The sequence below is a fragment of the Bombina bombina genome, chromosome 1 (genome assembly GCF_027579735.1).
Source record: "Bombina bombina isolate aBomBom1 chromosome 1, aBomBom1.pri, whole genome shotgun sequence".
Classification (NCBI taxonomy): domain Eukaryota; kingdom Metazoa; phylum Chordata; class Amphibia; order Anura; family Bombinatoridae; genus Bombina; species Bombina bombina.
This window is the reverse complement of record NC_069499.1, coordinates 25,399,354-25,412,386: the sequence shown is the minus strand read 5'-3', so window position 1 is coordinate 25,412,386 and position 13,033 is coordinate 25,399,354. Positions and strand designations below refer to the sequence as shown.

Sequence of the window (13,033 nt, the reverse complement as noted above, 5' to 3'; positions counted from 1 at the left end):
CTATATAGGTACAAATAACATCTAAAGCTCTGTATATCTCACAGAATTTATATGACGAAATCTCTCAAAAGAAAAGCGTTCTGCATTCCATAGACGGTAAACGATTTGCAGAGGAGGACGCATTAAACAAGACAAATAATGAGCGCGAGCTGGAAGAGGCCAAGCGCCAGCTGGACAACCTTCTTGATGACTGCGACTTCTACAGAAGGTAAGATGAGTTCACTGACCCACCACGTGACATAGTAATAAACGCTCTGTGGGTAAATGATAAAAAATAAGGATTTCTTGATCCATTACCAGTGTTTGTTGTATTCAGTAAATGAGTAATGACTCCCTGCTGATGAGTATATCACCGTACTCAATCTCAGAGACTTCACTAGAATCTTTTGGTAATGATGTTGTATGTGCTACAAGGTTATTTAGTTCTTCATTCTAAATTATATTTAATATAAGACATCTCCGTATAGAGGGGGGTATAACGCGCACGTGTACCTGCTACCTGCTCTGCACCTAGATCCCATCGGTTATGGCAGCCTTTTGTACAGAACGTTACAGAATAGGGATTGCAGAGCTGCAGGCTCCAAGTGAGGACCACCCCTAGGCAGCTGCTTTATTTCCATTGATGCATTTGACCTCGGGCTGCAGTCATTAAAATCCAGAGTTTGTCAGAAACTGAATATCCACATTCTAAAAGTGCAGTCATGTTATAATTCTTTACTTTAGCTCTCATACTTATGGGGCAAACTATTCTGCCGTGACATGGCTGCCCTTCTGCCAGTGATAGATAAACATACTCAGCTAGATTACGAGTTTTCATTGCTATAGGGAAATTAACGGCCGCCACAAAAGCGGCGTTATTTCACCTCCCTATAGCGCTGCTATTACAGGTTTACAAATAGAAGGCTTGTGCGGGCGATATGGTGGCGTTGAGCTCCATACCGCACCAAAATACAAGCACTGCTTTGATGTGCTTGTGCACGATTTCCCCATAGACATCAATGGGGAGAGCCGGCAAAAAAAAAAGCCTAACACCTGCAATCGTGGAAACAAAAGCTCCGTAACGCAGCCCCATTGATGTCTATGGGGAAAGGAAAAGTTATGTTTAAACCTAACACCCTAACATAAAAACCACATCTAAACACCTCTAATCTGCTGCCCCCGACATCGCCGCAACCTACATAATGTTATTAACCTCTAATCTGCCGCCCTTAACATCGCCGCCACATAAATAAAAATATTAACCCCTAATCTACTGCCCCCAATGTCGCCACCACTATATTAAAGTTATTAACCCCTAAACCTCTGGCCTCCAACATCACTAACACTAAATAAATATATTAACCCCTAAACCTAAGCATAACCCTAACGTAACCCTAAACCTAAGTCTAACCCTAACACCCCCTAACTTAAATATAATTAAAATAAAGCTAAATAAACCTTACGATTATTACCTAAATAATACCGATTTAAAACTAAATAAATACCTGTAAAATAAAACCTAAGATAGCTACAATATAACTAATAGTTACATTGTAGCTATCTTAGGTTTTATTTTTATTTCACAGGTAAGCTTGTGTTTATTTTAACTGGGTAGACTAGTTAGTAAATAGTTATTAACTATTTACTAACTACCCAGTTAAAATAAATACAAAGTTACCTGTAAAATAAAACCTAACCTGCCTTACACTAAAAACTAACATTACAATAAAATAAATTAAATTATTAAAATACAATTTTCTAAATTACAAAAAAAAATAAACACTATATTACTAATAAACGAATTTCTCCTAATCTAATAGCCCTATCAAAATAAAAAAGCCCCCCCAAATAAAAAAAAACCCTAGCCTACACTAAACTGCCAATGACCCATAAAAGGGCCTTTTGTGGGGCATTGCCCAAAGAAATCAGCTCTTTTACCTGTAAAAAAAATACAAACACCCCCGACAGTAAAACCCACCACCCAACAAACTAATCCCCCCAAATAAAAACCTATCTAAATAAACCTAAGCTAACCATTGCCCTGAAAAAGGGCATTTAGCTCTTTTACATTGCCCAAACCCTAAGCTAAAAAAAAAAAACACCCAAAAAACCCTTAAAGAAACCTAACACTAACCGCCTACGATCCACTTACAGTTTTCAAAGTCCGGACATCCATCCTCATCCAGCCGGCGAAGTCATCATCCAAGCGGCAAGAAGTCTTCATCCGGGCGGCCTCTTCCATCTTCATCCAGCCGGCGAAGTCCTCATCCAGACAGCAAGAAGTCTTCATCCAGACGGCATCTTCTATCTTCATCCATCCGGCGCGAAGCAGGTCCATCTTCAAGGCATCCGGCGCGGAGCATCCTCTTCTTATGATGGTCGCTGTAGAATGAAGTTTTCCTTCATCCAAGATGGCGTCTATTACATTCCTATTGGCTGAAAGATTTCTATCAGACAATAGAAATTAAAGGTGAAAAAATCATATTGGCTGTTGCAATCAGCCAATAGGATTGAGCTTTTATCCTATTGGCTGATCCAATCAGCCAATAGAATGAGAGCTCAATCCTATTGGCTGATTGGATCTTTGGATTTTTTCACCTTTAATTCCTATTGGCTGATAGAAATCTTTCAGCCAATAGGAATGTAAGGGACGCCATCTTGGATGACGTCACTTAAAGGGAAACTTCATTCTACAGCGACCATCGTAAGAAGAAGATGCTCTGCGCCGGATGTCTTGAAGATGGACCCGCTCTGCGCCAGATGGATGAAGATAGAAGATGCCGACTGGATGAAGACTTCTTGCCGCCTTTATGAGGACTTTGCCGGCTGGATGAAGATGGAAGAGGCCGTCCGGATGATGACTTCGCCGGCTGGATGAGGATGGATGTCCGGACTTCGAAAAACTGTAAGTGGATTGTCGGGGGTTAGTGTTAGGTTTTTTTAAGGTTTTTTTTAGGTGTTTTTTTTTTTTTAGCTTAGGGTTTGGGCAATGTAAAAAAGCTAAATGCCCTTTTAAGGGCAATGCCCATCCAAATGCCCTTTTCAGGGCAATGGTTAGCTTAGGCTTATTTAGATAGGTTTTATTTGCGGGGGTTGGTTGGTTGGGTGTTGGGTTTTACTGTGGGGGTTGTTTGTATTTTTTTTACAGGTAAAAGAGCTGATTTCTTTGGGGCAATGCCCCGCAAAAGGCCCTTTTATGGGTCATTGGCAGTTTAGTGTAGGCTAGGGTTTTTTTTTATTTGGGGGGGCTTTTTTATTTTGATAGGGCTATTAGATTAGTTTATTTTTTTTTGTAATTTAGAAAATTGTATTTTAATAATTTAATTTATTTTATTGTAATGTTAGTTTTTAGTGTAAGGCAGGTTAGGTTTTATTTTACAGGTAACTTTGTATTTATTTTAGCTAGGTAGCTAGTAAATAGTTAATAACTATTTACTAACTAGTCTACCTAGTTAAATTAAATACAAACTTACCTGTGAAATAAAAATAAAACCTAAGATAGCTACAATGTAACTATTAGGTAATAATTGTAAGGTTTATTTAGATTTATTTTAATTATATTTAAGTTAGGGGGTGTTAGGGTTAGACTTAGGGTTACGCTAGGGTTAGGTTTAGGGGTTAATATATTTATGTAGAGTGGGGGGCTTGCGGTTTAGTGATTAATAAGTTTATTATAGCGGCGGTGTGGGCGGACGGCAGATTAGGGGTTAATAAACTTATTATAGTGTTTGCGATGCGGGAGGGCCTTGGTTTAGGGGTTAATAGGTAATTTATTGGTGTTAGTGCACTTTTTAACACTTTAGTTATGAGTTTTGTGTTACAGCTTTGTAACGTAAAACTCATAACTACTGAGTTTAGATGGCGGTTATAGGGTGTACTGCTTACTTTTTGGCCTCCCAGGCAAACTCGTAATACCGGCGCTATGGAAATCCCATTGAAAAAGGACTTTTTTAAAAGTGCGGTACTGACGTTGCGTGACGGCCAAAAAGATGTGCGGTACACCTATACCGACAAGACTTGTAATAGCGGCATTAGGGGAAAAAGCAGCATTATGAAGCATAACAATGCTTTTTCACTCATAACGCCAAGCTCGTAATCTAGCTGACTGTCTTTATTATCTCCTATGGTCAACGACTATCTCTGGATATTGTCTCTGCTGATTGTCTCTGCTGATGTTTGTTACTATTCATTGGTCAGTTTTGCAGTTGCACAACCTGTGGAGCTATAAGCTCTGCTCGCTAAGACTGAATTAGTGATTTCATGTGACACATACATCTCTCAGAAAAGTAATTTCCCTATGTGTTTTATAAAAAGGAAAGTTTGCTACATACAAGTGAGCATAAAACCACTGCGCCAATGCACGGTCTGCAGACTTAGGAGGGCAAAACTGCAGCAAAAAAGAAACAAACAACACATGGGACTGAAGTTGCTTCTGTTTATAATTTGTGTTTTATCTTGTGTTTATGGCTGCATATAAAGTACACTTCTGTACTCTGGCAGAGGTTATTGAAAGCTTCACAGGTGACAGTTACTCTCACTTTTATTGTCGTTTACAGTTTTTATTTTCTGCTGTTGGAGAGGCAGCAAGTTCTGGAGTTCTGTTCCAGCATAAATAAATATTTAGTTATCCAGACAGCGGTACTTACCTGTAAACCACATATTAGTCCCTGCCAGGGCCACCTACCCTGCTGCCATCAGACTATCCCAGGCAGGTCCCAGCAGCAGAGATATCTTACCCAGAGCCTGGTATCCTTGTGCGGCATCATGTGCTGTCACTTTAACATAAGTATCAATCTATTTTTATGTTTTAATATTTAGATTTAGCTTCTAATTACTCGTATATATATATTTTTTTCTTTTCCCAGGCAACTTGAGTCTTCGCTAAACGATTTAGATACCTGCGACCATGAATTCCACCACGTTTCAAGTGTATTAAATCCAGCTAAAGAAAAACTGTATATGAGGGAAATGATTGGACGGGGTTCAGCAAAAGCTGGTGTCATAAGTGAGATACAGGTGAGAGATGGTTGCCATAGTAATTATTGTTAGCATCCGGTGTAAAGCAGGGCTTATGGGTATTTTTGTTTTAAATAGCTTCCTAGTGGGACAGATTCATTAAATTAGTATTATTTGTGTCTGTGCTCGGTCTGTAGGCCAGAGACGGAGCTTAAAGGGACATTAAACACTGAATAAATGCTAGGTAGAATGATGCATTCAAAGAAAAGATTAGTCTGAGAATAATGTGTAGATGTCATTTTCATGAGCTGTTTTAATATTGACAAAATAAGTATAAAGTTTCAGTGCCTATAAAACAATGGGAGCTGCCATGTTGTAACTTAAGTTAACTTCTCTACTGTAGCCAATTAGGGACAGTTATAAATAGGTCACTAGAGTGTGCAGCCAATGGCTGTGTGTTATATAAAAGTGTTCTGCATTTCCATTTCTAACAGGAACTGAAAAGCTCACAGTTTTAGAATAGAATTACAGGAAAAAGTATAAATAATTAAAGTATATTGCAGTTTTTGTATGTAAGATTTATCATTGTATATTACCATCCCAAAGTGTTTTAATGTCCCTTTAATTATTACCATATAAAGATATCTTCTTTAGTTTTCATCATTCATTACTGACAATAAATGGCTGCTGGCTTTGAGAATATAAAGTTTTCTTCTGTTATGTGTGATCAGTCCACGGGTCATCATTACTTCTGGGATATTATCTGCTCCCCTACAGGAAGTGCAAGAGGATTCACCCAGCAGAGTTGCTATATAGCTCCTCCCCTCTACGTCACCTCCAGTCATTCTCTTGCACCCAAAGACTAGATAGGAGGTGTGAGAGGACTATGGTGATTATACTTAGTTTTTATAACTTCAATCAAAAGTTTGTTATTTTACAATAGCACCGGAGCGTGTTATTACTTCTCTGGCAGAGTTTGAAGAAGAATCTACCAGAGTTTTTCTTATGATTTTAACCGGAGTAGTTAAGATCATATTGCTGTTTCTCGGCCATCTGAGGGAGGTAAAAGCTTCAGATCAGGGGACAGCGGGCAGTTGAATCTGCATTGAGGTATGTAGCAGTTTTTATTTTCTGAATGGAATTGATGAGAAAATCCTGCCATACCGTTATAATGACATGTATGTATACTCTACACTTCAGTATTCTGGGGATGGTATTTCACCGGAATTACTCTGTAAAAGTACATTAAACCTTTTAATAGGTATTTAATTCATGTTAAACGTTTTTGCTGGAATGTAGAATCGTTTGCATTTCTGAGGTACTGAGTGAATAAATATTTGGGCATTATTTTTCCACTTGGCAGTTTGCTTGTTTTGATTATGACAGTTTCGTTTCTCTCTCACTGCTGTGTGTGAGGGGGAGGGGCCGTTTTTGGCGCTCTTTGCTACGCATCAAAAATTTCCAGTCAGTTACACTTGTATTTTCTGCATGATCCGGTTCATCTCTAACAGAACTCAGGGGTCTTCAAACTTCTTTGAAGGGAGGTAGATTCTCTCAGCAGAGCTGTGAGACTTATGTAGTGACTGTGTTTTAAAACGTTGCTCTGTGATTTTTATGTTTAAAATTTAATTAGTATTACTTTACTAATGGGAACAAACCTTTGCTAACAAGTTGTGTTGTTTTTAAAGAGTGATGCTATAACTGTTTTTCAGTTCATTATTTCAACTGTCATTTAATCGTTTAGTGCTTCTTTGAGGCACAGTACGTTTTTGTTAAATAAGATTGTAACCAAGTTGCATGTTTATTGCTAGTGTGTTAAACATGTCTGATTCAGAGGAAGATACCTGTGTCATTTGTTCCAATGCCAAGGTGGAGCCCAATAGAAATTTATGTACTAACTGTATTGATGCTACTTTAAATAAAAGCCAATCTGTACAAATTGAACAAATTTCACCAAACAGCGAGGGGAGAGTTATGCCGTCTAACTCGCCTCACGTGTCAGTACCTGCGTCTCCCGCCCGGGAGGTGCGTGATATTATGGCGCCTAGTACATCTGGGCAGCCATTACAGATAACATTACAAGATATGGCTACTGTTATGACTGAAGTTTTGGCTAAGTTACCAGAACTAAGAGGCAAGCGTGATCACTCTGGGGTGAGAACAGAGTGCGCTGATAATTCTAGGGCCATGTCTGATACTGCGTCACAGCTTGCAGAGCATGAGGACGGAGAGCTTCATTCTGTAGGTGACGGTTCTGATCCAAGCAGATTGGATTCAGATATTTCAAATTTTAAATTTAAATTGGAAAACCTCCGTGTATTACTAGGGGAGGTCTTAGCGGCTCTTAACGATTGTAACACTGTTGCAATACCAGAGAAAATGTGTAGGTTGGATAAATACTTTGCGGTACCGGCGAGTACTGACGTTTTTCCTATACCTAAGAGATTAACTGAAATTGTTACTAAGGAGTGGGATAGACCCGGTGTGCCGTTCTCACCCCCTCCAATATTTAGAAAGATGTTTCCAATAGACGCCACCACACGGGACTTATGGCAAACGGTCCCTAAGGTGGAGGGAGCAGTTTCTACTTTAGCTAAGCGCACCACTATCCCGGTGGAGGATAGCTGTGCTTTTTCAGATCCTATGGATAAAAAATTAGAGGGTTACCTTAAGAAAATGTTTGTTCAACAAGGTTTTATATTGCAACCCCTTGCATGCATCGCGCCGATTACGGCTGCGGCAGCATTTTGGATTGAGTCTCTGGAAGAGAACCTTAGTTCCGCTACGCTGGACGACATTACGGACAGGCTTAGAGTCCTTAAACTAGCTAATTCATTCATTTCGGAGGCCGTAGTACATTTAACCAAACTTACGGCTAAGAATTCAGGATTCGCCATTCAGGCACGTAGGGCGCTGTGGCTAAAATCCTGGTCGGCTGATGTAACTTCTAAGTCCAAATTACTTAATATACCTTTCAAGGGGCAAACTTTATTTGGGCCCGGTTTGAAAGAAATTATCGCTGACATTACAGGAGGTAAGGGCCACGCTCTACCTCAAGACAAAGCCAAAGCTAAGGCTAGACAGTCTAATTTTCGTCCCTTTCGGAATTTCAAAGCAGGTGCAGCATCAACTTCCACTGCACCAAAACAGGAAGGAGCTGTTGCTCGTTACAGACAAGGCTGGAAACCTAACCAGTCCTGGAATAAGGGCAAGCAGGCCAGAAAACCTGCTGCTGCCCCTAAGACAGCATGAACCGAGGGCCCCCGATCCGGGACCGGATCTAGTGGGGGGCAGACTCTCTCTCTTCGCCCAGGCTTGGGCAAGAGATGTCCAGGATCCCTGGGCGCTAGAGATCATATCTCAGGGATACCTTCTAGACTTCAAATTATCTCCCCCAAGAGGGAGATTTCATCTGTCAAGGTTGTCAACAAACCAAATAAAGAAAGACGCGTTTCTACGCTGTGTACAAGATCTATTATTAATGGGAGTGATCCATCCGGTTCCGCGGTCGGAACAAGGACAAGGGTTTTACTCAAACCTGTTTGTGGTTCCCAAAAAAGAGGGAACTTTCAGGCCAATCTTGGATTTAAAGATCCTAAACAAATTCCTAAGAGTTCCATCGTTCAAAATGGAAACTATTCGGACAATCTTACCCATGATCCAAAAGGGTCAGTACATGACCACAGTGGATTTAAAGGATGCTTACCTTCACATACCGATTCACAAAGATCATTACCGGTATCTAAGGTTTGCCTTCTTAGACAGGCATTACCAGTTTGTAGCCCTTCCATTCGGATTGGCTACGGCTCCAAGAATCTTCACAAAGGTTCTGGGTGCCCTTCTAGCGGTTCTGAGACCGCGAGGAATTTCGGTAGCTCCGTACCTAGACGACATTCTGATACAAGCTTCAAGCTTTCAAACTGCCAAGTCTCATACAGAGTTAGTTCTGGCATTTCTAAGGTCGCATGGATGGAAAGTGAACGAAAAGAAGAGTTCTCTCTTGCCTCTCACAAGAGTTCCATTCTTGGGGACTCTTATAGATTCTGTAGAAATGAAGATTTATCTGACAGAAGACAGATTAACAAAGCTTCTAAATACATGCCGTGTCCTTCATTCCATTCAACTCCCGTCAGTAGCTCAATGCATGGAGGTGATCGGCTTAATGGTAGCAGCAATGGACATAGTACCCTTTGCACGCCTACATCTCAGACCGCTGCAATTGTGCATGCTGAGTCAGTGGAATGGGGATTACTCAGATTTGTCCCCCACTCTGAATCTGGATCAAGAGACCAGAAACTCTCTTCTATGGTGGCTTTCTCGGCCACATCTGTCCAGGGGGATGCCGTTCAGCAGGCCGGACTGGACAATTGTAACAACAGACGCCAGCCTTCTAGGTTGGGGCGCTGTCTGGAATTCTCTGAAGGCTCAGGGACAATGGAGTCAGGAGGAAAGTCTCCTGCCAATAAACATTCTGGAATTGAGAGCAGTTCTCAATGCCCTTCTAGCTTGGCCCCAGTTAAAGACTCGGGGGTTCATCAGGTTTCAGTCGGACAACATCACGACTGTAGCTTACATCAACCATCAGGGAGGGACAAGAAGCTCCCTAGCAATGATAGAAGTATCAAAGATAATTCGCTGGGCAGAGTCTCACTCTTGCCACCTGTCAGCAATCCACATCCCGGGAGTGGAGAACTGGGAGGCGGATTTCTTGAGTCGCCAGACTCTTCATCCGGGGGAGTGGGAACTTCATCCGGAGGTCTTTGCCCAAATACTTCGACGTTGGGGCAAACCAGAGATAGATCTCATGGCGTCTCGCCAGAACGCCAAACTTCCTCGCTACGGATCCAGATCCAGGGATCCGGGAGCGGTTCTGATAGATGCTTTGACAGCACCTTGGAACTTCAGGATGGCTTATGTGTTTCCACCCTTCCCGCTGCTTCCTCGATTGATTGCCAAAATCAAACAGGAGAGAGCATCAGTGATTCTAATAGCGCCTGCATGGCCGCGCAGGACTTGGTATGCAGATCTAGTGGACATGTCATCCTGTCCGCCTTGGTCTCTACCTCTAAGACAGGACCTTCTGATTCAGGGTCCATTCAAACATCAAAGTCTAACTTCTCTGAAGCTGACTGCTTGGAAATTGAACGCTTGATTTTATCAAAACGTGGTTTTTCTGAGTCGGTTATTGATACCCTGATACAGGCTAGGAAGCCTGTTACCAGAAAGATTTACCATAAAATATGGCGTAAATACCTATACTGGTGTGAATCCAAAGATTACTCCTGGAGTAAGGTTAGGATTCCTAGGATATTGTCTTTTCTACAAGAAGGTTTAGAAAAGGGTTTATCGGCTAGCTCATTAAAGGGACAGATTTCAGCTCTGTCCATCTTGTTACACAGGCGTCTGTCAGAAAATTCAGACATCCAGGCCTTTTGTCAGGCTTTAGCTAGGATCAAGCCTGTGTTTAAAACTGTTGCTCCGCCATGGAGTTTAAACTTAGTTCTTAACGTTTTACAGGGTGTTCCGTTTGAACCCCTTCATTCCATTGATATAAAATTGTTATCTTGGAAAGTTCTATTTTTAATGGCTATTTCCTCGGCTCGAAGAGTCTCTGAGTTATCAGCCCTACATTGTGATTCTCCTTATCTGATCTTTCACTCAGACAAGGTAGTTCTGCGTACTAAACCTGGGTTCTTACCTAAGGTTGTATCTAACAGGAATATCAATCAAGAGATTGTTGTTCCATCCTTGTGTCCAAATCCTTCTTCAAAGAAGGAACGTCTTCTACACAATCTGGATGTAGTTCGTGCCCTCAAGTTCTACTTGCAGGCAACTAAAGATTTTCGCCAAACTTCTTCCCTGTTTGTCGTTTATTCTGGACAGAGGAGAGGTCAAAAAGCTTCTGCTACCTCTCTCTCTTTTTGGCTTCGTAGCATAATACGTTTAGCCTATGAGACTGCTGGACAGCAGCCTCCTGAAAGAATTACAGCTCATTCCACTAGAGCTGTGGCTTCCACTTGGGCCTTTAAGAATGAGGCCTCTGTTGAACAGATTTGCAAGGCTGCAACTTGGTCTTCGCTTCATACTTTTTCCAAATTTTACAAATTTGACACTTTTGCTTCTTCGGAGGCTATTTTTGGGAGAAAGGTTCTTCAGGCAGTGGTTCCTTCTGTATAATGAGCCTGCCTATCCCTCCCGTCATCCGTGTACTTTTGCTTTGGTATTGGTATCCCAGAAGTAATGATGACCCGTGGACTGATCACACATAACAGAAGAAAACATAATTTATGCTTACCTGATAAATTCCTTTCTTCTGTTGTGTGATCAGTCCACGGCCCGCCCTGTTTTTTAAGGCAGGTACATATTTTTTAAATTATAATTCAGTCACCACTACACCCTTGGCTTCTCCTTTCTCGTTGGTCTTTGGTCGAATGACTGGAGGTGACGTAGAGGGGAGGAGCTATATAGCAACTCTGCTGGGTGAATCCTCTTGCACTTCCTGTAGGGGAGCAGATAATATCCCAGAAGTAATGATGACCCGTGGACTGATCACACAACAGAAGAAAGGAATTTATCAGGTAAGCATAAATTATGTTTTTTATTCTATATAACTAAAACACTTTGAATCTATATACCTTGTTTTACCCTTGTTTAACATTGTGTGCAAATAAGCTCCTCCTCTTGACAATTACAGCTGTCAATCATCACCCTGTCAATCATCGCCAGACAATATGACGTTTAGTGACCGTATCTGCAGAAAGATATCAATAAACAGGAGGCTGCTAGCTCCGTATACAAAATAAATGTTTCTCTCATGACAGAGAATAGTTTTAAACAATTTCCCAATTTACTTCTATTATCTAATTTGCTTCATTCTCTTGGTATCCTTTGTTTAATGAGCAGCAATGCATTACTGGGAGCTAGCTGAACACATCAGGTAAACCAATGACAAGAGCCATTTATGTGCAGCCACCTCAAGTAGCCCAAACCAAGATAACAGAAGTAAATTGGAAAGTTGTTCTGTTTGAATCATGAACAAAATATGTTGCTTACATTTCCCTTTAAAACCATTTAAAACTGATTTTGTTAGCAAAATTCACATAGTTTTGCAGTGCAGGTACATACCACTTGAAAACTCCTCTTTCTATTTTGTTAAATATTAAGCATACTGATAATAGAGACTTAATGAAAATGTATTATTTTTAGGTCTCTATGTTGGAAGCTGGAGATGTCGCTCTTCAGGCTGTAATGGGAGGAGCAGGTGACAAAGCGCAGAATGACGAGACCCAGGAAAAAGCAGCGGTTACAGAGGACAGTTTTTTGGTAAAATACAGTAAAGTTACACTCATAATAACAGTGTCTGAAAAAACATTGCATTGCAAAGTTATAAGGGTTCAAAAATGTGAGGTCTCAGGTGTTAGAAAAAAATGACTGCAAAGGCCTTTAACATAGAGATACCGACATATACAGTATCCCACAAAAGTGAGTACACCCCTCACATTTGTGTAAATATTTTATTATATCATTTCATGTGACAACACTGAAGAAATGACACTTTGCTACAATGTAAAGTAGTGGGTGTACAGCCTGTATAACAGTGTAAAGTAGTGAGTGTACAGCCTGTATAAAAGTGTAAAGTAGTGAGTGTACAGCCTGTATAACAGTGTAAAGTAGTGAGTGTACAGCCTGTATAACAGTGTAAAGTAGTGAGTGTACAGCCTGTATAACAGTGTAAAGTAGTGAGTGTACAGCCTGTATAACAGTGTAAAGTAGTGAGTGTACAGCCTGTATAACAGTGTAAAGTAGTGAGTGTACAGCCTGTATAACAGTGTAAAGTAGTGAGTGTACAGCCTGTATAACAGTGTAAAGTAGTGAGTGTACAGCCTGTATAACAGTGTAAAGTAGTGAGTGTACAGCCTGTATAACAGTGTAAAGTAGTGAGTGTACAGCCTGTATAACAGTGTAAAGTAGTGAGTGTACAGCCTGTATAACAGTGTAAAGTAGTGAGTGTACAGCCTGTATAACAGTGTAAAGTAGTGAGTGTACAGCCTGTATAACAGTGTAAAGTAGTGAGTGTACAGCCTGTATAACAGTGTAA

The 13,033-nt window shown here is 40.8% G+C and overlaps 1 protein-coding gene across 1 annotated transcript in view; it reads left to right on the top strand.

The window, feature by feature from the left end:
• Positions 1-13,033, top strand: part of SYNE2 (spectrin repeat containing nuclear envelope protein 2) — a 799,180-nt gene that overhangs the window by 383,934 nt on the left and 402,213 nt on the right. Inside the window, exons 42-44 of the mRNA XM_053697281.1 lie at positions 45-208; positions 4,845-4,995; positions 12,142-12,258. Of these exons, the coding sequence (XP_053553256.1) occupies positions 45-208; positions 4,845-4,995; positions 12,142-12,258 (432 nt within the window). The remainder of the gene's footprint in view (positions 1-44; positions 209-4,844; positions 4,996-12,141; positions 12,259-13,033) is intronic.